This window comes from Arachis hypogaea, chromosome 16, assembly GCF_003086295.3.
Source record: "Arachis hypogaea cultivar Tifrunner chromosome 16, arahy.Tifrunner.gnm2.J5K5, whole genome shotgun sequence".
Taxonomy (NCBI): domain Eukaryota; kingdom Viridiplantae; phylum Streptophyta; class Magnoliopsida; order Fabales; family Fabaceae; genus Arachis; species Arachis hypogaea.
This window is the reverse complement of record NC_092051.1, coordinates 465656-488185: the sequence shown is the minus strand read 5'-3', so window position 1 is coordinate 488185 and position 22530 is coordinate 465656. Positions and strand designations below refer to the sequence as shown.

At 33.4% G+C, this 22530-nt stretch overlaps 2 protein-coding genes and 1 non-coding gene across 3 annotated transcripts; 1 reads left to right on the top strand and 2 right to left on the bottom strand.

Annotated features, from left to right (window-relative positions):
* Positions 1-2349: 2349 nt before the first annotated feature.
* On the bottom strand, positions 2350-2433 carry TRNAL-CAA (transfer RNA leucine (anticodon CAA)). Its single transcript has one exon. It is a non-coding gene; the product is annotated as a tRNA-Leu (tRNA).
* Positions 2434-2538: 105 nt separating this feature from the next.
* LOC112759062 (thaumatin-like protein 1) lies at positions 2539-5135 on the top strand. Its single transcript, XM_025807888.3, has 4 exons — positions 2539-3397; positions 3704-4029; positions 4098-4456; positions 4639-5135. Exons 1-4 carry the CDS (start codon positions 3271-3273, stop codon positions 4814-4816), a joined length of 990 nt encoding a protein of 329 aa, XP_025663673.1. The 5' UTR covers positions 2539-3270; the 3' UTR covers positions 4817-5135.
* Positions 5136-18547: 13412 nt separating this feature from the next.
* On the bottom strand, positions 18548-20194 carry LOC140179798 (protein MAIN-LIKE 1-like). Its single transcript, XM_072219567.1, has 3 exons — positions 20126-20194; positions 19004-19519; positions 18548-18631 (listed from the first exon to the last, which is right to left on the bottom strand). Exons 1-3 carry the CDS (start codon positions 20192-20194, stop codon positions 18548-18550), a joined length of 669 nt encoding a protein of 222 aa, XP_072075668.1.
* Between the last annotated feature and the right edge of the window lie 2336 nt (positions 20195-22530).

Genomic DNA, 22530 nt, shown 5'->3' with positions numbered 1-22530 from the left:
TTGTTTCTGTCTATTCATGGGTTACATACTGACTTAACAGTTAACAATGAGTCGATGAATACAAACAAATTAATTAGGCGTCACATTTCAGGCCTGATTCCTACGCAACCATACACAAAATAAAAGAAGCTATATAAGATATGTTAATGTAATGATGGGATGTGTGAATAGCGTATTCTGACCCGCTGCTTCATTCCGATCCCCTCTTGTGTTCCTACGTGAATCTCAATCTCAAATGTTTATTTGTGCTTCACGAAATCCATTTATTATATTGATTATGTTCATTTTGTCAAACCAATGAACCAAATTTGTAAGTGGTGTCACATTCAATTCCCACATATAACACAAATTAAAGCACTCATCACGTTCATAATAGTTGCACACTTGCACTAATATACATTATATTGATTGAAAATTTATAATTGAGGATTCCATATATACGTTTCTATCCACAAGGTTAAGATGAGTTGCTTTAATTACTAATTAGAAGTGAAAAAGCGTTGTAAGTGTGTACGTCCCTTTTTTTCTTTTAGAATCTGTTGAGCATTTATTCCTTAGGTGTGAGGTAACATGGCAGGTGTGGTGCAAGTGGCTGAGGCTACTAGGAAGGGAGTGGGTGATTCTCGGAACTGTTAAAGAAATGTTTGAGAGTTGGCATGGAATGCATAATAGACAACAGGGGAAAAAGATGTGGATGTCAGTGTTCTTTGCAGTGATTTGGAACATCTGGTTGGAACGGAATGCACGAATCTTCAAGAATGCAAGAGCAAGCCTGGAGGTCATACACACAAGGACGTTGATGAGCTACACGGAATGGAGTGGTGGTGATCCTGGGGGAGGATGAGAGTACTGGGGATAGTAGGGGTTGGTTTATTTGTTGGTAACTGATTATGTGTCTTCTTCTTTCTTTTATTTGCTCCACTTTAATGTGTTGAGCTTCCTTTGTTTCAAAAAAAAAATAGGAAGAGAGGAAAGAGATCCCGAGTATCATTTTCAATCGAAATTGTACCTTATAAAGCATAGACACATCAATTGACGTAGGGGTGTCCATGGATCGAATCGTATCCGCAGATTCGCGGTAAATATTCGCATCTGATCCGAAAATTGCGGATACGATCCGATCCGCAAATTGATCGGATCGAATCTGATCTGATCCGCACCCTTTATGGATCAGATCGCGGATATCTGCTCTATATTCCCGTATCCGACCCGCGGATCCGCAGATTCGCACTATAATAATTAAAAAATAAATAAATATATATATGTTTGGTATTATATTTATTTGTTTGTATGTTTTAGTTAGTAATTATTATTCATATATTGTATTATTTTATTTTTGTTATTTAGAGAGAGTTTGATTAAAAATATTGTAGAAATAAATAAGTTTAAAAGTATGGAATGAATATTTTTATCGAATTTTTTTACATAGAAATATGATTAAAAAGAGAAGATTTAATTATGCGGATATATCCGATATCCGATCCGATCCGCAAATGTGCGGATCGAATCGGATCGAATCCGGAACTAAAAAGTACGGATATCATATCCAATCCGATCCGATAAAAATTGTGCGGATCGGATCAAATTTTCGGCCATATCCAATCCGATCCGATCCGCGGACACCCCTAAATTGAGGTGCTAGCCAGTAGTGGACCACAGCTGAGAATATCATGTGTGAAAGAGGCCCTTAATCGTTGTTGGGCCTAAACAACCTTAGTAGACTTTTAAGAAAGGAAGCCCATGTTTTTTGGAACAATCTACAATTTCTATTGTAGCGGATAAAATATTATTTTAAGAAAGGCCCTATATCAATAGTGTTGAGCAAAAAACCAAAAATGTTGAGCATCTCACAAAGACAGATTAATAAGTTGCTGTAACTCTTGCAAAAGAACATCTGTTAGTGGCGATGGTGATGGTCAATGCATAGCAACAAATGTAATTTGATTCAAACTTCAAATCACTAAGCATTTATTTATGTATATGCATGTAGCATTCAATATCTGAAAAGAACTACTCAAATCTCCAATAATTTTAGGTAGGTACACGACATATAAACTAATTAAACTGGAAAGCTAGCTACTTAGCCGCATGTGTGCTTAAAAACTTAAAAGAGTCTACTAAGGTTGGCTTGAATGGTCAACCTCACTTTGCTCTATTTTGAGTATTTTGCCTTGTTGGAACCAACGTCACCAAAGAGATAACAAGTGTTAAGAAATAGACTTTAGTAACCTTCTTTAATAGCCTTTGATAAAATAATATAAGACAGCCACATATTAGTCATAGCACACTACAGATCATATAATATAGCAGTAACCGAAAACTTTTGTAATAAGAACAGAAGCGACAAAATGTCAGAAGTGGGATTTGAACCCACGCCCTCGTTAGAGGACCAGAACTTGAGTCTGGCGCCTTAGACCACTCGGCCATCCTGACTTGCTGTTTGAATAATTTCACACAGATATTTATGATTCTAATATCCGAAATTTGATTGACACTAGAAAGAATATATATATCACATATGCTGTAGAATTTTATAAGGAAGAGATTGCTAATTAGAAATGTCGTTCCGAGCATATTAGGCAAAATTGAGAGCTAAGTACAACCGCCGTAAGATGCTTTGTATTGGTTTTTGAAATTCCAAAGGTGGAAAATTTAATTGAAGATTATTTGTTTCATGTACTTTATTCTCTCATATCTCATATTCTTTTAAATTTTCCACTGAAGATAAAGAATAATGGTTTGAAACATTTCATTGCAGACAACACTGTTCGAATATATAGTATAATTTGTGATCTTTACTTGTAGCAAAATTTAATCGCTTAAACCCTCTCAATTCGTTTATTAAGAGTTTCAAAAGTGTTTTTTACATAGCACAGGTTTCAAAAGAAAACACGTGTAATACTGTAATCTGAATTTCTTGCAATAAAAACAAAGGAAGAGAGAGAAAGAATACAAAAAGTTGGGCCTCCAAAATCTGCAATCACTTTTCCAAGATGAAGAATAATGTTGGTGAATGGTGAGGAGATATGTGATTTTCCCCTAGCGTTACAGGTTTTGGTTGTTGAAGAATGTAGAATGAGGCAGCAAAGTTATAGTGGGTCTTACTCAAAGTAATATTCCAATCCATTTGTAAATATGTATCTATTCACACTTTGTAATCTTAGTTCCCAACTTTCTTCCTCTCATTTGCACTCCATTTATCACACTCTCAACAAGTTCAAATAACATCAAATCTAAAACTTTATATCCACAAGTTAGTTGTTACATTTTATGCATGGGCAGTGGAGCCCAAACAGTGTCACAACCTCCATTCTTCTCTTACCAATGGCTTCCTTATTGTTTTCCTATTACTGTTTCTCTTCACACATTGCAATCATCTTGTTTCTATTTTGCTTCGGTAGGTTCTCTCGTTCCTTTCTTTTCTACTTGATCTTATATATTCATCAAATAAAATGGTCAATATTTATTTAATGAGTGAATATCTTAATCGGCCCCTCACAATTATCTCGAAAGGATAACGAGATCTCTAAGAAAAAAAAAAATACCTAATCCAGCTGCTGATATTTTTTTTAGCACAGAAGTCTCGTTGTCCTTTCGAAATAATTGTCTGAGACCGGATTGAATTTTTTTTTTTAAAGGCCTCATTGTCTTTTGAAGTAATTTTGGCTATTTTGGATTTTTCTCTTATTTATTTGGAATATAGATAAAGGAGCATTAGGGGCCAAGTTTACAATAATTAACAAGTGTGATTACACGGTGTGGCCTGGGATTCTTGCCAATGCTGGCAGCTCCGCATTGGATACCACCGGCTTCCACCTCCCATCCGGCGGGTCGAGGAGCTTTCAAGCCCCACCCAATTGGTCAGGCAGGTTTTGGGGCCGAACCGGCTGCAATTTTGACCCCAATACCCAACAGGGCACCTGCACCACAGGGGATTGTGGCTCCAACCAACTTGAATGCAATGGTTCCGGGGCAGACCCACCCGTAACACTAGCCGAGTTCACAATCGGGTCGGGTTCCCAATCCCAGGTATGCCTGTCTTTAGAATTTCCTACTATGTAAATTGATATTCTATGACTAACCTTTTAATTGATTAGGATTATTACGACGTCAGCCTGGTTGATGGATACAATCTACCTATGATGGTGGATGCGGGTGGCGGGTCGGGTGAATGTGGGTCAACGGGTTGCGTAGCTGACCTGAACCGGCAATGCCCGAATGAGTTGAGGGTTAGTAACCGAGTGGCATGCAAGAGCGCGTGTGAAGCGTTTCAGAGGGCTGAATACTGCTGCAGCGGCACCTACGCTTCACCTGCCACATGCAAGCCTTCGGTTTACTCCACAATGTTCAAGAGCGCGTGCCCCAAATCGTATAGCTACGCATACGACGACCCTACGAGTACGTTTACGTGTACGGGAGCTGATTATACCATCACATTCTGCCCTTCAACCACAAGGTAACTAACAACAATAAAGTAGATTCTCATTATTATTTAATTTTGTTGCCACTTTGTGACTTATCCTATCTGTACTACATGCATGTTATTATTTAGTTTACCTTGATTACCACTTTCGATTATAAATGGAATTGGAATATCCACAAGTTGTAAATTAAATTTATTTATGTCTTTGTATGCAGCCAAAAATCAGCAAGAGTGTCACCACCTGAAACAGGAACAGGGGAGATGCCTATGATAGTGAACAGTTCATGGTTCTCTGATATTTTTTATGGACTCTCGCCCAAGTCCTACTCTTCCCCAACCTTACTCATTGCCACTCTCACTATCCTAACTTTCCTCAATTTGCAATCCTCATAGTGCATGCATTTTAAGGTTACTTTTTTTTTCCCCATTGAATGTATCATATTTAAGAATATCAGATAATTATTGTCTTTAGTGAGGGATTATAATTATTGAATTGGAGGGGTTTGATCTAGGAGCACTATATATAAAAAGAAGTGATTATGCGTTGCTTGGCTTAGAATTGGAGCAATATGGTTGGTAATTGTGGTGGCCACTACTGTCTCTAGCTATGTTAACTAGGCAGCCAAAGTAACACAACTTTGCGGGAATTTGAAGTTTGGTACCAACTCATTTTGGGTTATGTCTAATTTTGATCTGCGACACCGTTAATCTAGCATTGCCTATGATTTTGATAACCATAGATTATGTGAATATCTTTTGAAATAACTCAAAATAAGTTGGCATGGTAGCATACTAGTTTTATTTAATATATTTTTGCAACATGGTTAAAAAAGAACTTTGAAAAATGTTGTGTTTTCATATAGAAAAGTATAGGTAGACAATGAAAATACTAAATAATATGAACAATAGATATGTCGGATATTCAATTCATTAGATGTGCGAATAGTTATCCTAATATTAAGATTTAGGTGAATAATTTGGGAGTGTAGTGTATTTTTATTTTATTGAACAAATTTTAAGAGCGATTGTTCACAACCTTGTCTAAGTTTAAAAGATAGATAAGTTACTGTAATTGTTCCTGCCTGTGGTTGCATGGATACCATGCCTTCTATTAATGATAACCGTTTCCTCCATCAACATGGATTGTTGTCTCCCACGATCTACTGGGCCTTCGCTCCTGCTCCATAGTTGTTACACACCAATCTATTGCCTTCTTCCAATCAAGCACGTCACTTAAGATGGGCTCAACCTCTCCAATCAAACGAGCTTGAACTATCAGTAAATTATCAGACTCAATTACAATCTTTTCAAAACCCAACTTTCTCGCCATAAAGGCCTTACTTTCTACATTAAGGGGGAATATACTGTACTGGGCACATTCACCCAGGGAGAGAGTCTTCGGACTCTTCCTTCCCACCATTCTCTTCTCCTCTTCCATTTTCTTACTTGTAAATATTTTAGTTATGAATCACTAAATATTTCCATTGAGAAAGAGAGCTCTATTGTTATTTGATAGATTAAATTGTTTTTATTCTTCTTTTTCTTTTCATCTCTCTTTAATTTACTAGAAAGATTTTGTTTTTCATTCAAGCATTCAATTGTCTCAGAAGAGAAATTAAATGTACTTGGATTTTATGATTCTCTTGGAAGAGGAATCATAGAATCATGCTTAAAATCTTTCTCACATTGGATTAGGTTGGGGGTTGGAAGGATATAGTAATATGTAATCCTACCAATACTTTGATCTATGAAGGTGTGTGGTATAATCAGTGACCAAACTTCATCTCTTTCCATGAGCAATTAGATCAAAGAATTGGGTAATTGTTCAAGCTTAAAAAAGATTGAATTGCCAAGGAATTATGATTCAATCATCTAAGATTGCCAAGAGATCAATGAGTTGCATGGATTGAGGAAGAGATGAGAGCATTAGATTCGGAGAATACAATATCTCCCTATCCCAATGTTCATTTTATTTTTAGTTCTTACATTTACTTTATAGTTATTTACCTTCCTGCACTTTACATTTCGAGCACTTTACTTTCTTGTACTCTTCGTTTATGTTATTTACTTTCTTGCACTTTATTGTTTTCCTTTACTTTTACGTCATTTACAATTTCTTGTTGCTTATCATCCAATTGTGCTTGTCTAACTAGACTAATTAATCAACTATTGATTGCTTAATCCGTTAATCTCTGTGTGATTCGACCTCACTCTATTGTGAGTTATTACTTGACGACAATTCGGTATACTTGGCGAAGAGAATTTTGTAGCGATACAATATTTCACGCATCAATTGCAACAAACATAGCTACCTTCCCGGCCACCCGCGTCACCCAAGGAAACCACGATTCCTTGATCGTGCCTCTGCCTCCCTTAATGCCGTCGTGCCGACACCGCCTCCTGGCCCTCCCACGCCGCCAATTCCCTCTCATGTCCTAGTTTATGAAGAAAGGGCTCCTCATCAGAGAATACACATAGAGCAGGCTTTGGACCTCACTCCAGCCCAACACAACATTCTTTTAGCACTTTTACAAAAGGTTGAATCTCAATGTTCAGACAACAAGGATAAAAGTCTCTCACCCTCCAACCAAATTGGACTTCTTCCTAACCCAACTTTGGGTACCTATTATTTGTGCTCATTCTACACTTATTCTATTTTAAATAATTTTACTGCTCAAAATAAATTTACAGACACTTGGATCATTGGTTCTGGTGCCACGGATCATATTACTTCCAATTTATCTTGCTTCATATCTTTTTCTAGAATTAATCCAGTTACTGTTCATTTGCCTAATGATTCTAAAGTAACTTCTTTTTATAAAAGTGTTATCAAATTTTTAATTTCATTAACTCTTCATGATATTCTTTACCTACTCCACTTTAATTTTAATATTATTTCTATTTCAAAAATAACTTTAATGATCAATTATCAAGTTACTTTTTCACACTCTTCTTATTTCTTACAGGACAACAATTTAAAGATGACTGGTTTGGGTAGCATGAGAGAAGGGTTGTATGTCCTTGAAACCTCCATCACAACAAATAATCCATTTCCTACTCATACAATAAATACCAATACTCATTCAACACCCATTACACCTTTCAATTTATAGCATTTTCGTTTAGCACATCTTTCTGGAAAAAGATTAAATTTTTTACATAGACAATTTTCCTTTATTTCTATGCCCTATGATGAGCCTTGTGATGTTTGTCATTTTTTCAAACAAAAGAAACTCTCATTCTCTCTAAGTTTTAATAGAGCTAATGTAGTTTTTGAATTATTGCATTTTGATACATGGGGGCGTTTCGACAAAATTCAATTCATAATCATAAATATTTTTTAATTGTTGATGATTTTAGCCGTTTCACTCGGGTAGTTTTATTGCAATCAAAAAGCGAAGTGAAAAATCATGTCAAGAATTTTATTGCATTGGTCGAAACGCAATTTAACTCCAAAGTTAAGTATATATGTTCTGACAATGGACCGGAATTTCTCTTACATGATTTCTTTTCTTCAAAGGGTATAATTTATCAATGTAGTTGTGTTAAAACACCCGAAAAAAATGGGAGAGTAGAACGTAAGCACTAACATATTTTAAACATGCAATTTATCTAATTAATCGAGTCCATTCTTCTGTAAATAATTTAAAACTTTTTTTGCAATTTTATTTAATAAAGAAAAAACTACCAAAAGTACCCATAAACTAGGAAAATTAACGTTGTACTCATGAAAGATGGGTTCCATATGACAAAAGTATCCAAATCCTAATTTTTTGTTGATTTTTTAATAAAATTCCTAAACTACCCTACCCTAACCCCATTCTACCGTTACTCCTTCTTTTCTCTTCTTCCTCTCTCCTCACTTATCCCTCAAAAACCCTCACAGAGTCACATAAATTCTCCTCCTACCTCCTCATTGCCGTCCGCCACACACATACTCCATTACCGCCAATCTCTTTCCCTCTCACTACTTTTCCCTCTCACTATTAAGGTGACTACAACACCTTCATCGCACACCTGTGACCCAACCTGAGGAGAATGCTGTCGTGGCACGCCTGTTGCAGCCGAGGTGAACATCGTCGTGGCGCGTCTAACCCAGCCGAGGAGAACACCGTCATCGCACATCTGAGAAGAGAGAGGGGTCGTGGTACTATTGCATGCAGAAAGCGGGTTCGGTAAAGAAAAATCATAGAAGAAAGGGAGGCGGCACTGTGGATGGAGGTTCTGCCGTTGACGATGTTACACTCGGCCGGCGAAGAAAAATGTATTTTTTTAAACATTTTTATTTTATTTTTCATCTTTTCAGAAATTGATGTAGTTACTACTAAAATGATATTGTTCTATTTTTTTAAAATTTGCTTCTATTTTTTATGAAGGCTGAGATTGATTTACAGAAGATCCAGTTGATGGCTACTTCTACTTTTGATTTTTGCTGAAATAAATTTCAAATTGGATGAATAGATTTGTTGATTTTTTATGGTTGATGGCTTTTTCTATTTCTTGTTTTGCTAAAGTGAATTGAAATTGGATGAATGGATTTAAAAAATTTTATGTTTTGATTATTTTTTGGTGTTTGATTAATTTGGTTTGGGTATGGATTATAAACTTATGAGTGAATCGGTTGAGGTTCGATCCTCTACCACCACCACCACTACCATTGATTTCGGTCTGGTTTGTTGTAGGAGTAGTTTTAGACTCCATGGCAAGAGTTAGTGCAAATTGAGTTATGAAAGGTTGAAAAAGTGAGTTGAGATTGAGTATAGGGTAGTTTAGAAATTTTATTAAAAAATCAACAAAAAATTAAGATTTGGATACTTTTGTCATACAGAATCCATCTTTCATGGATACAACGTTAATTTCCTTAGTTTATGGGTACTTTTGTCAGCGTTCGTAAACTTCATGGATACTTTTAGTAGTTTTTCCTTTAATAAATCTCCTAACTACAATGATATGAAGATTTTTTATTGCTTATGCTATGTATAAACTTTTATGGTTAATTGTTCTAAACTTGATCCAAGAGCAAAGAAAGCTATTTTTCTTGGTTTTAAAAATAGAATTAAACGGTACATTGTTTATACTTTGGATAATAAAAAATTTGAAATTTCTAGGAACATTGTTTTCTATGAAATGGTAATGCCTTTTGTTACTAGTACTAGATCACTTTTAAACATACCAAACCCACACATGTCCATAACAAACAAATTTCATGAAACACCAACGGAACAACCCATTTTCCTTTCCATTAGGCCTGAACCATTACCCATTGACCCACCTATACTTCATCATCAATTTAATACACCTCAATTCATCTCTTCCGCTCCTTCACAATCCTTGCCCACGTCCCCTACTTCCCAATCAGGCATAATCTGTCCTACACTGTCCTCAACCATTCCGCCTACCATCCGTCATAGCCTCTGTCAAAGACATCCCCCAATCATCTCGCTGATTACATCTGCGGCTCTTCTCTCGCTGCTCCAACTCCACCATCTTCAACTTAGAGGTACCCTACTTCTCTCTCCCCTTCTCATAAGAAATTCATTTTATCCTTGCATTCTGAAATTGAGGTAAAGTCTTTTTAGGACGCCAACAAATATTCTCATTGGGACAGTGCTATGAAAGATAAACTTGTTACCTTGGATTTGAACCAAACTTGATCTGTTGTGGATTGTCCTCCTGGTGTAAAACCCATTGCCTGTAGATGGATGTATCGGATCAAGCGCCGTCCTGATGGTTCTATGGAACACTATAAGACTCATCTCGTAGCAAAAGGATTCACTCAAACAGAAGGGGTAGATTTCTTCGAGACTTTTTTCCGTAGTGAAACCAGCTACCATCCGACTTGTATTAGCTCTGGCTTCCATGAAGAGGTGGCCTATCCATCAACTAGATGTTAACAATTCTTTTTTGCACGAAGATTTATTTGAAGATGTATACATGACCTTGCCTCCTGGCATCAGTTCTAGTAATCCAAATCGATGTTGTAAACGGTTAAAATCATTATATGGTTTGCGACAATCAAGTCGTATGTGGTATGAAAAATTATTCAAAATTTTAATTTCTTGTGGATATCAGCACTCTCTTTTATTACAGTCTTTTTGTCAAATTTATTAGTGCTGAAGTTTCTATCTTATTGGTATATGTTGATGATATTGTTCTCATTGGCAATTCTATTTCTGAGATGACTGCCATTAAATTTATTTTAAATTAGCATTTCAAAATCAAAGACTTGGGTATTCTTAAATATTTTTTGGTATTGAAGTTTCTCATTCTGCTAAAAGAATTTATTTATCTCAAAGAAAGTATTGTGTTAATTTATTAGAAGACTCTGGTTTGTTGGGTGCTAAACCATCATATGTTCCATGGACAGTTCTACAGAGTTGCATAAGGACAGTAGCCCATTGCTTCCTGATCCCTTAATTTATCGTCGTCTTGTTGGCCGCCTCCACTACCTTATTACTATTCGGCTTGACATTATATATGCTACACAGCAGCTTAGTCAATTCATGGCTTCTCCTACTGAATTCTATTTTCGTGCAGCAAATCGAGTTTTGAGATACTTGAAGTCTTCTGTTCATATATGTGGATTCAGTAATTCTGACTGGGCGGGTTGTCCATATACTCGTCGTTCTTTAACTAGTTATTACTTCTTATTGAAAAAGTCTTTGATCTCTTAGAAAACAAAGAAGCAATCCACTGTTACCAGGTCTTCAACGGAAGCATAATACTGGGCTCTTGCAAACACCATCTGTGAGCTCCAATGGTTGATGAATATGTTGCATTTTCTTCAAATTCCAACTGATCGCACTCTTGTTCTTTTATGCGATAATCAGAGCGCTCTACACATTGCAGCAAATCCTATTTTTCATGAGTGAACTAAACACTTGGAAGTTAATTGTCATGTGGTCCATCAAAAAGCTCAAGTTGGAATGATGAAACTTCTTCCTGTTTCTTCTTTAGGATAATTAGCTGACATCTTTACTAAGCCATTGTCCCCTCATCCCTTTCATCTTAATCTCTTAAAACTAGGAGTTCTTGACATTTTTCATCCTCCAGCTTGTGGGGGCATATTAGAGTAATAATGAGTAGTTGTGTTAGAGTAATGATGAATAGTTAAGAGTAAGTAGTTGGTAGATAAATATGTATGAGGTTAGTTTGAAATATCTTTATAAATAGCATGACTATGTAAAACACAACTTCAATACATATTTTTTCATTTTCTTATCTTTGTTTTCTTGTTAATGATGGTGCAGAAGACGTTGATGAAGGAACGAGGGTGATAGGGATGACATTGTGAATGATAGTGGCACGGGTTCCGGCACAAAGGGAATAACATTAACAAAGGTACAGGGGGAGCTGTCGGAAATAAGTAGCTGGGAAGAGGGTTGTTGATGAAGGATTACCATGTATTGACAACACGCAGCGGAAGAAAAGAAGATAATCCTAAATATCTATTTTGTGCTTAAATTTTATTCCAATAATATAATATATATCAGATCTAAATACCTGTGTACGCTAGTAAAAATCACTTTCTCCTTCGATGGTACGAAGGCGTTATGCGTATCCACACCAAGACCAACCTTTACTATCAGCTCCTTGACCAATAGACATCTGATCTAAATTGAGAAACCTCTTACAACTCTTTGCATGCCATAAAATTCTTCTCCAAGAATCAAGCTCACATACATTTATGTGTGTAGAGGTAAAGGAATAAAATCCTTGTGTTTTATTCTCGTCTTTTATTCCTCTACTCTTGGCATACATATATATAGTATGAGATTTGTTATTGATTTTAAATTTGAATATCAATTCAAATTTGAAACATATCTTACTATTTCAAACTTGAATCTTTTAAATTTATGAATCATATCATAACTCAATTTGAAACAGAATCAGTTAGAATTTCATCCAAATTTAGGATTCAAATTTAGAAATAGAATAACTAATTATTCCCAAATCTCATTTAAAATTCTCAATTATCATATTATTATTATATTCTTGGTGCTAGCAAAGAATATAATAATATTCCATTTGAATTAATATAATTATTTATTTGATCAAATCAAAATAATAATTAAATAATTCTACAGCAAAGATTAGAACACTCGTTAGTGCGTGACCCCATAAGTTCAATTCTAAGTGGGTAGTAAATTAGTGATACCAAATTTACTAATCAAGGTTGGCTTCTAGCAACACTCCTTAACAACCCGATAGTATGAAGTAATATATTTTTACTAAGAACCTCAGAAGAACAAAGTATAATTCCTTCCATCTTTCCAACTCTTGGTTAACCCTTAGAGTATGGTTTAATTGTCAAATTCTAACTTGTTACCATTATTATAATGAACTGTGAATAACCTAAGAAACTGTTTTCTTCATTCATTCAATCCCTTGGCCAATGTTTTATTCATCTCAGTCATTATAATCATAGAGCTCAAACTCTTTACCGAGAGTTAATGGATTCTTTATTGACTAATCATTAATTCTACAAATATTTAAATCATACCCAATATCCTTCAACTAATACCCTAGGGTATTAGGTGTCCGTAATCAAAGTATAATAAATATATTGTTAATTACTATGATAGTCGCAGGTCAAAGCTAAGAAAACTTTATTACTATATTCATCTTGAGAATATCCTATTGACAAATATGCGCTAATTATAACCATTAGAAATTCTCAAAGTGAATCCGTTCAATGGTCATATCTCTATATGCACCATTTATATATATAGTTTAATTAATAAGATCTATTAATCTTTCCGGATTATAATGTCCTTTTTAATAATCCTATGACCAAGAACAATTTAGATTAAATTATAAAATATTTATCTCTTAATATTATGATCACTATCATAATGATATTATGGATATTCTCCAAGCACAGAATGAAAAAATTGTTCAGAAAAAAAAAGATTGACAAAATAGAGAGAGAAAGCAAGATGCTACATGTCCAAAAAAAATGTGTGTAATAATTTATTAAAATAATTTTGTTCTTAGAATGTTAGAGGTTGAGGGGTAACGAAGAATTGAGCATGGTCAAAAACCTCAAGAAAAAATTTAAATTGAATATGTTAGACTTGTTTGAGACTAAGAGGCAGCTAGTGATGAAGTTTGATGTAATAAGATTTTGGAGGAGTGATGCTGCGAGATGAGAATATGTTGAGTCGGAGAGTGCCTTAAGTGGTTTACTATTACTTTGGGATGAAATAATGTTTAGAATGAGTTTCTGTCATAAAGGAGAGTTTTGGTTGTGTGTTGAAGGAGTCTTATTAAAAATAATTTCAATTATGCTTTCTTTGGTGTATGGAATTCATACAAGAGAAGAGAAATCTACTGTGTATGAGCAATTGAGTTATATTGTAGGGTTATATCAGTTTCTATGGGAGATTTCAACGAGATTATGCAATTGGAAAGAAGAAAAGATGATGTTAGATTAACATAGTTTTAGTAAAAATTGGATACAAGAAGTTAGGGGTGTGCATGGGTCGGGTGAAACCGGGTTTGATGTGACCCAGACCCGGCTCGAAATATATACCGGGCCTATTTATTAGACCTGAACCCGACCCTAGACCCGATGAAACCTATACACTTTCCGGCCACGATTATACCGGGTAAATATCGGGTGAAAATCAGGCCGTTAACATTATATTACCTTGATACCTTCTTATAAGCTAGCATGTGAAAATATCCAAATTTCCAAGACTCCAACCATTATTTGATATGGTAAAATTCACTTAGAAAAATATAACAATAACCAACTCTTCTCTAAAATTAAAGCATAACTATAATCAATACTAATATTGTCTAATAACACCAAATATTTAATTCAATACAAATACACACAATATTATGTATTAATCTAAAATCTTATGCATTTTAAACATAAAACATTAACTTATAGTTTTATAATAACTAATAACACAATATTAAGGTTTACAATACTTAAATTTCACATAAGAATAGCCATCATCCATCACTAATAACACAAAATATTAATTGTGTATGATGACCGGGCCACCGGGCCGACTTCGGGTGACTCGAGTCATGGCCCAGACCCGACCCGAAATAATGACCGGGTTTATTTTTGAGACCCTTACCCGGCCCTAGACCCGGTGAAATCACACCAAAATAGCCTCTAAAGTGTTCGGGACCGGGCCGGGTCTTCGGACCGGGCCAGACCATGCACACCCCTACAAGAAGTCAAGAAGATATGTAACCAATGGACTTCTACTTAGTAATTGACATAGTTTTAGTAAAGATTGGAGTAGCTAGTAGAGATGTTTCCACAAGTACAAAATTAAGAGTACAAAATCAGGAGTACACTATAAAAAAAGAGCGCAAACAATAGTTGATGAATTTTTTTATAATTTTTTTATTATTGTTTTTGTTTCACTTATTGTGTTCCACTCTCTTATTAAAAAAAATAAGAGTGATATATAATGAATTTGAGAAATAACAAATTGACAATATCCTCTTTCCACTATTTAACCTACTCCATGTACTTTTTTAATTCTTTAGAAATTTCATAAATTGAGTAAAAAAGTCTTTGACTTGAAAAAAATAAATAAAAGGGAAAAGACAATAAAAGTAAGTTACGTTTTGGATTGTTTGAGGAGGACCACTAACACTAGACACTGCGTTGTAATGAATTTGATTCATGAGTGATCACAGAACGAACCAATGCATGCATGAACTGTAATCTCGAATCATAATCAAGAAACCATTCCTTTGCTACCAAATAAAATTTACAATCTCCAAATGCAAGTTTATTCTTTGACAAATTTTCTAGGAATATTAAATATCTTATTATCAGCTTAATTAATTAGGTTCACGTAAATGCTAGTCACAAATGCATATATATTGCAAGCTTGCGTTAAAAGGGACAAAACTAATTAATAATACTCAAACAGTAACAAAAAAATTAAATGTATTCTCTATTTTTTTAATTCTATATTGAATGTATTTAACTATATAAAATTAATAAATATAGTACAGAAAAATTACAATATATAAAAGTATATGGAATAGTGCAACATTTTTTTTTACGAAATAAAAAAAAATATTAAACTTAATAATTGAATTGAAAGGTAATTACTCGTGATAAAAAAAATAAATGGTAAAAGTAAAGAAAGGTGAATGGATTGGGTGAATAAATAAGAGTTTCTTTAAGGTTGGGAAACGGAAGAGCAAGATGCATGCTTTTGATGACTCGACACAATAAAGTGTGAGGTGTAGGTATGTGAGTGTCTTGTATTAGTTCATTTTCAGAGTTCATAAATAAGGCAGCCATGCATGGATCACGACGTGATATGATATGATATTTTGGAAGGTGATATATATTCTTCATCAACGAGTAAGGCGGTGCTGTGTTCTTCAAGTCATCACCAACACTCAAATTTATTAATTAATTGCCCGTATCAGTCGCTTCAGTTGTCTTCATCCCTCTCTACACGCCAAGCAAATAAAATATTAGCATCAGAAAAATTAATATCTATTTTTTCATATATTTGAGAAGACAAACGAAAAATAAGCAACATTTTGCCTACCTCAAATCATAATACAAGAGAAATGAGAGATTGATCAGACGCGTGCTTCTTGGAGTTACAAAAAATCGGCTGCTTGGTACTTGATACTTGATAGTGTTTATTATATATTCCAATAACGTAACAAACTAGGAAAAAAAATATATTTTCAGACAAACATTTGGAAGGTATTTTTTTGGATTCTTTATTTTAATAAATAAATAAATTATAATAATTATTAAAATAAATAATTTAAAAAATATTTATCGAAATAAATATTACTTTATCATTTCGTTTATATTGTAAATGAGATAATTTTGCATATATCTCATTTACAGAATAAACAAGATATGTGCAGTTTTTCAATTTTTGTGTAAACAAGATACATGTATTTATAAATAATTAAATATAATTTTTAAAAATAATAAAAAATATTAATGATTTAAATTAGATAAAACTCTTAAAAATAAAACGTTTTAAATAATAAAAAAGATGAACAATTTTAAATAATAGAAAGATAAACCGTACATTTTAAATGAAACCAAAGAAGTCGAAAATAAGCACGTTTTTACGGGAAAGCACAAGTACACCATTAAATTGCCCACTATTAATACAGCTATCTTTTTTCTAACTTGTTTCTAATTGACAAAATTTTTTAATTTTTTATGTACTCTCTTGAATATTAATTTTTAAATTCAAATTATATATATTTCAAATCTTTTTTGTTATATAGGAATACATAAAAATTTGAAATATAATTTAAATATAATTATATTTCAAATTTTATTTGTTGTATGGGAGTTTATAAAAATTTAAAATATATTTAAATTTCATTTGTTGTATGGAAATATATTTAAAGGATGTAAAACATGAAGTTGATGCACAATAAATAAAACAGAAAAAGATGATAAGAGAATTGAAACGGTTATCTCACTCTTTTTCTGTTTTATTTATTCCCATCAACCTCTCCTAACGATACAAACGATTATCTCCTACTCTTATTGATCCCCAACAACCTGGCAAATGATTATCTTCCACTCTTCTTCTGTTTTATTTATCTCCCTAACACACACTTAAAACGGTTATCTCCTCGTGCTTTTTCTATTTTATTTATCCACCAACTTCGCGCTTTTTCTCTCTCAATTTGTTGGAGTGGGCACAATTAGCGTATTTATTCTCATCATGGAACCTGAACATCGTACGAATTCTTTATTTTTAAATCAATCCAATTTGATCTATAATCCAATTGAATTACTGATATTATTAATATTTTTTATTATTCTCAAAAATATATTTTTATATTTACAAATACATTTATCTCGTTAACACTGTAAACGAGATATACGAAAATTTAAAAATTGTACATATCTCGTTTACACTATAAACGAGATTTATGAAAAATTATCTCGTTTAAGAAAGTGGTATTTATTTCGATAAATATTTTTTAAATTATTTATTTCAGTAATTATTATAATTAATTTATTTATTAAAATAAAAAATCCAATTCTTTTGTCATAATTACTTGGGCAATTTTCTTAAATAAATAAAATGGCTTTCAAAATTACCTGATTACACATTTTGGTAAAGGAAGACGCAATTCTATTTTTTTTATGAATCTATAGAAACCGCTACTGTCATCAGCGGATTAGGGTATAATGTAAACTGCTACTGACAACGCGGTTTATACGAGCACTTGGAGTTAAACATAAACCGTTATAGGCAGCAATGATTTCTGTAGACACGACATGCAGCAGCAGTTTATGCATGGGGGCATTGAACATAAGCCACTACAAGCAGTAGCGGTTTACGTGGAGTGTGCGTCAAGGCTAGTTGCCTATAAATACCCCTCCAAGGCATTATTGAGGTGAGAAGAGTATCATTTCTCACAAATGGATGAGGATGAGTGTTTTGTGGCTTTGGTGCATTATTCTGGGAAAATAAAAAAGTAAAAGGCACGGGGTTAAATTTATAGATAGGGAACCCCTTAGTGTTTTTATTCGGTTGTCAAGTACATTGGCAGAGATAAAACAGAGCATATTACAGAAGCTGGGTGTGTGCGGGACAAAGTGGGTTAAAAAATTGTTCTACAAGATTTTCATTGCCGTTGTGTCCGCCGGTGTGAAGTATAAGACGTTTGTGATAGGGTCCGATGAAGACTTGCAGGTCTTGTTTCACTGTCGACGGAGTTTTTCGGAGGTCAGAATACCCGAGTTGTTTGCGAAGTTGGAAGATGGCGTCGACAGCTCTGGGGCATCTGCGCCAAATCCTCAGTCGACGACGATGGGTGGTGCCTCCACGTCAATGCCGGTGGTCGCACCTTCCGGTCCGATCCACGATCCTCCATGTGTTGCGATTGGTACTGCTAGTGTGCCTGGTGGTGGCCCCAATTTTGACTATGAGGTTGGACCAGATCGTGTTCAAAATGCCATACCTGATAGTAATGGGGGAACCACCTATCTCCGCCTCTCCCATCCTTAGCATGCAGCCAGTCTATGTTCAAAGTCCTCTCGAGAACATGCTGAACCCATCCAAGCTGTGCCACTATCCTATCAACTTAATACCACTCGATCACAGCAAAATATATCAAGCTGGTCACCGCTCTCTATAACCGAGAATGCTCCTCCGTAAGAATCTCAGGGTGAACCACAGCAAATACGTCGAGTGAGGAGTAAGGTTCCCATACAATCTAAAAATTGGACATCCTCATAAGACATAAAACAATGCACATATAAGCAGCAACATGAACCACAACCATGATACTTACATCTCGAGCGGTCAATCGATTTAATGCAAGGCGATATTTGATAACCCTCTACTCTTTTCCATCATTAGGAGGTAAGTAGGCAGCCCACTTGAGTAATAATCAACCGTTACAAACTGAATGCGTCAAACCAGATATAATATTTTTCAAAATTCCACCAAATAAATAATACCTGGATGCTAACGGAAATGAAAAATTATCAAACCCAGAGGGCCGCAATGAGGAAAACCGCCAGAATATCCAACTCTGTAGCAGCTGAAGAGGACCCGCCAAGTTCGTAACATTTCTGTTCGCTACCTGACACATGCATTGATACAACCATGCCAACGCGGCAGATCCCCAACTATACCTTCCCATGTCATCAAGATTCGCCACAAAGGACAACCACCGAATATGAACCCGGTTTGCACTCTTGTCCCCAAATAACTGAGTGGATAACAACATCATGAGGTAGGCATGTGCATATATGCAAACAGTATTCTCGGTTGCATCTTCTGGCAACGCCCAAAATCTCTCATAAAACCATGTGAAATGGACGGTCATCTGCTTGACCTTATTCGGTGGAGGCAGCTCACCGAATAACTCCTGAAACCATTCCCAGGCTGGTCGGCCACCCTCCATGAAATTTTCAAACTCTGCAAGGCAACCACTAACAACCCTCCCATCAATAGGCAACCCAAGCTGAAACGCCACATCTTGCAGTGTCACTGTGCACTCTCCAAAAGGCATATGAAAAGTATGCGTCTCGGGATGCCACCTCTCAATGAACGCATTAACCATAGGCTCATCCAACCAGAACCAACGCTGTTTAGCCTGACCAAGTGGTACAAACCAGCCCTCTCTAAATAAGGTATGATTATGTTATGCATTGACATATTTTGTTGCCGCCTCACACTGTAGATACACCTGCTTGGTTGCACCATACACGAAAGACATCCACAACATTGTTCAAATTTACATGCAACACGGAAAAATCTTAGCTTATTCGACCGAATAAATAAATAAATATTACCACACAACGACACAACTAAACAATTAATTAATTAAATTATTATTCACTTATACATTCAAACTGTTAAATCTTTGATTTGTTACATACTTCAAAAACCGGTTATAAACTTCAAATCCCGGATACCAAGGGAACATAAAAAATAAACACGTTCTTAACCTGAATCGATTTCTGACTAAATACCAGTTTCTTAGCTATATTTTAAACCGAATAATTAAAATTAAAATTAAATTATCTTCACCTATTATTCCAATGTCGTCTAACCTAGCATATACGACACTACATTCCACATCCTAAGTAAGATCTAACACTCAAGTATAAGGTTTAGATTAATATTCTAACTCCTATACCCTACATTCCATAACCTATCTAACAAATGTTAATGCTCAGATAAATAAAATAAAGCTAACCTCATTGGCAATGGCACCGGCAATATGGACAACACCATTCAGTCGGTACAAGTTCTGTTCGTCTGCCATGATCTCTACCTAAAGGTAAGCGCTCAAAAAAATCCAAGAACCCTCCTCTAAGTGCTCCTCCTTCTCTCTACAACTTTTCTCTCTCAAGCCAACCCCACAAATGACACAAATGAAATCTGCGACTGCAAGCCACGGTTTTTATAGACGTTCTTTCCACGTAAATTGTTATTGTTTATAGCGGTTTACGTTTATTGTTTCCCATGCATAAACCGCTATTGCCTATAGCGATTTATGGTCAAATCGTGCTCTACAGAAACCGCTGCTGCCTATAGCGATTTTTGTTTAACTCCAAGTGCACATAAACCGCGGCTGCCAGCAGCAATTTACATTAGACCCTAATCCACTGCTGGCAGTAGTAATTTTTATAAATTCATGAAAAAATACAATTACATCTCAGATAATTTTAAAACCTATTTTATTTATTTAAGAAAATTGCCCTAATTACTTGCATTGTCAGGTTAGAGTTAATTACTAATTCCAATATAAAAGATTTACACATTGATAAAAAAAATTTTATTAGATGTTATTGATGAAATAATTATTAAATAATTTAAAAATATAATAAAAGAATTTATTATATTAAACAAATAATTTATTTATTTGATCCAAATTTTTACGACAATATCTGAATAAATATTTAGAAAGTACGAACAAAATTAAAATAAAATTTGATCTCTATGTATATTTTTTATTTTTTAAAAAAATTAGTCATTTACAATAAAAAAATTTAAATAAATTTATTTGACATAAAATTATTAAATTTTAAAAATAAAATAATTATTTTTTAATAATATTTACAAAAAATTATATTAAAATATCATCTCTAAAATTATTTTATTGTTTTTTATTATTTGTAAATATATTTAGTATTTCGTTATTTTTTAACTTCTTTTGTTTTCGTGATCAAAGTTCTCATAACCTTTTACAGTTTGTTAAAATTTTTCTATCTATCAATAATAATATACAGTCCCTGCCTAATTTATTTTATTTAATTAGCAAAATACATTTAATTAATAAATTAAGATAAACATGGTTATATATTTTTGTAGATATTCTTATCAAAATATCGTTACTGAAATTTTGACTTCAATAATCTCCAATTAATTCTAAAAGTATTAATATATTTCTATTTTAAAATAAATATTAACTTTTGAATGTAAACATGATAGAAAAATATTATTTATATATTAAAATTAATTATTGTATATTTTTATATAAATATATATAATTTAATTTATTTTTAATATATATTTTATATTTTATATTTTAATACGTATTTTATATTAAGGATTAATATTTTGTTGCAGATTTTGGTTAGCGTGGTTGGAAAAGTATATTCTAGAAAAGGTTATAGTATTTAACTATTTATAGACAAGAGAGGATGAATATAAAAATGAAAATATGTTATGAAAGGAAAACTCCAGAGGGTGGATCAAGATAGAATGGATATAGTATTTATAAACAAGAAGAATGAAAAAGTGGTTTTGTCTTCCATACCGAATAGAAAGCGGCTTTTAATTTATTTTTGTTCTGTTGCACTTCACTTTAATTTATAACACTCTCCAATTGAAATTGCATTGTTTTCGAAGGAAAGGAAAGGATAAATGAAGATAAGCACGATGTGGCAATCAATGTTCTCTATCTTTTCCATCATTTCAGACAACCAATATATAACTAGGGACCCAGTTTGGTAATTTAATCAGATATATAAAATAAAGGATCGACTTTTAGAATATATGTTTAAATTATTATTAGTAAGAACTTTTAAATTTAATTTTATACTTTAATAAATATTTAAAAACTTAAATTTATATACTTTTATAAAATTCTTTTCAATTGATAACGTTATAGAATGTATCAGCTAAATTCTAAAATAAAATACGAAGACTACTATATTCTTGTAGCAGTGTATGTGATTTCACTAACTTTATAATTATAAAAACTTGAAAATAACTTTAAACTGTTTATTTATGTTAAAAATAATGATATTCCATACTTTTATATAAAAAAAATTACATAACAAACATTATGTGATGATTTAAATATATGGTTAGTTTATTCTACTAAGTGACTACAATACTGATGTGATAACATTATCATTTAGCTTGTTACATCAATATTTAATCCAACAAATTAATTATATAAATTAAAATAAAAATATTTTAATTTTTATAGAGATTATAATAAAAAAATAGATATTTTATAGAAATAAAAAATTACTTAAGCCATTATTTTTACTTGATGAATAAAATTAAATCTTGATACATAAAAATTTATTTTAATAATTAATTTTAGTATATAAATAATATTTTTTATAAAAAATAAGAATGTCAAAA

Excerpts from the sequence above, each read along its gene's own strand:
- LOC112759062 (XM_025807888.3), top strand. The coding sequence starts at position 3,271 with ATGCATGGGCAGTGGAGCCCAAACAGTGTCACAACCTCCATTCTTCTC. Across the intron at positions 3,398-3,703 it reads CTTGTTTCTATTTTGCTTCG|ATAAAGGAGCATTAGGGGCC; the intron begins GTAGGTTCTCTC and ends TTTGGAATATAG. Across the intron at positions 4,030-4,097 it reads GGTCGGGTTCCCAATCCCAG|GATTATTACGACGTCAGCCT; the intron begins GTATGCCTGTCT and ends TTAATTGATTAG.
- LOC140179798 (XM_072219567.1), bottom strand. The coding sequence starts at position 20,194 with ATGGCAGACGAACAGAACTTGTACCGACTGAATGGTGTTGTCCATATT. Across the intron at positions 19,520-20,125 it reads CCGGTGCCATTGCCAATGAG|GCTAAACAGCGTTGGTTCTG; the intron begins GTTAGCTTTATT and ends CCACTTGGTCAG. Across the intron at positions 18,632-19,003 it reads TGTATCAATGCATGTGTCAG|ATTGTATGGGAACCTTACTC; the intron begins GTAGCGAACAGA and ends TCCAATTTTTAG.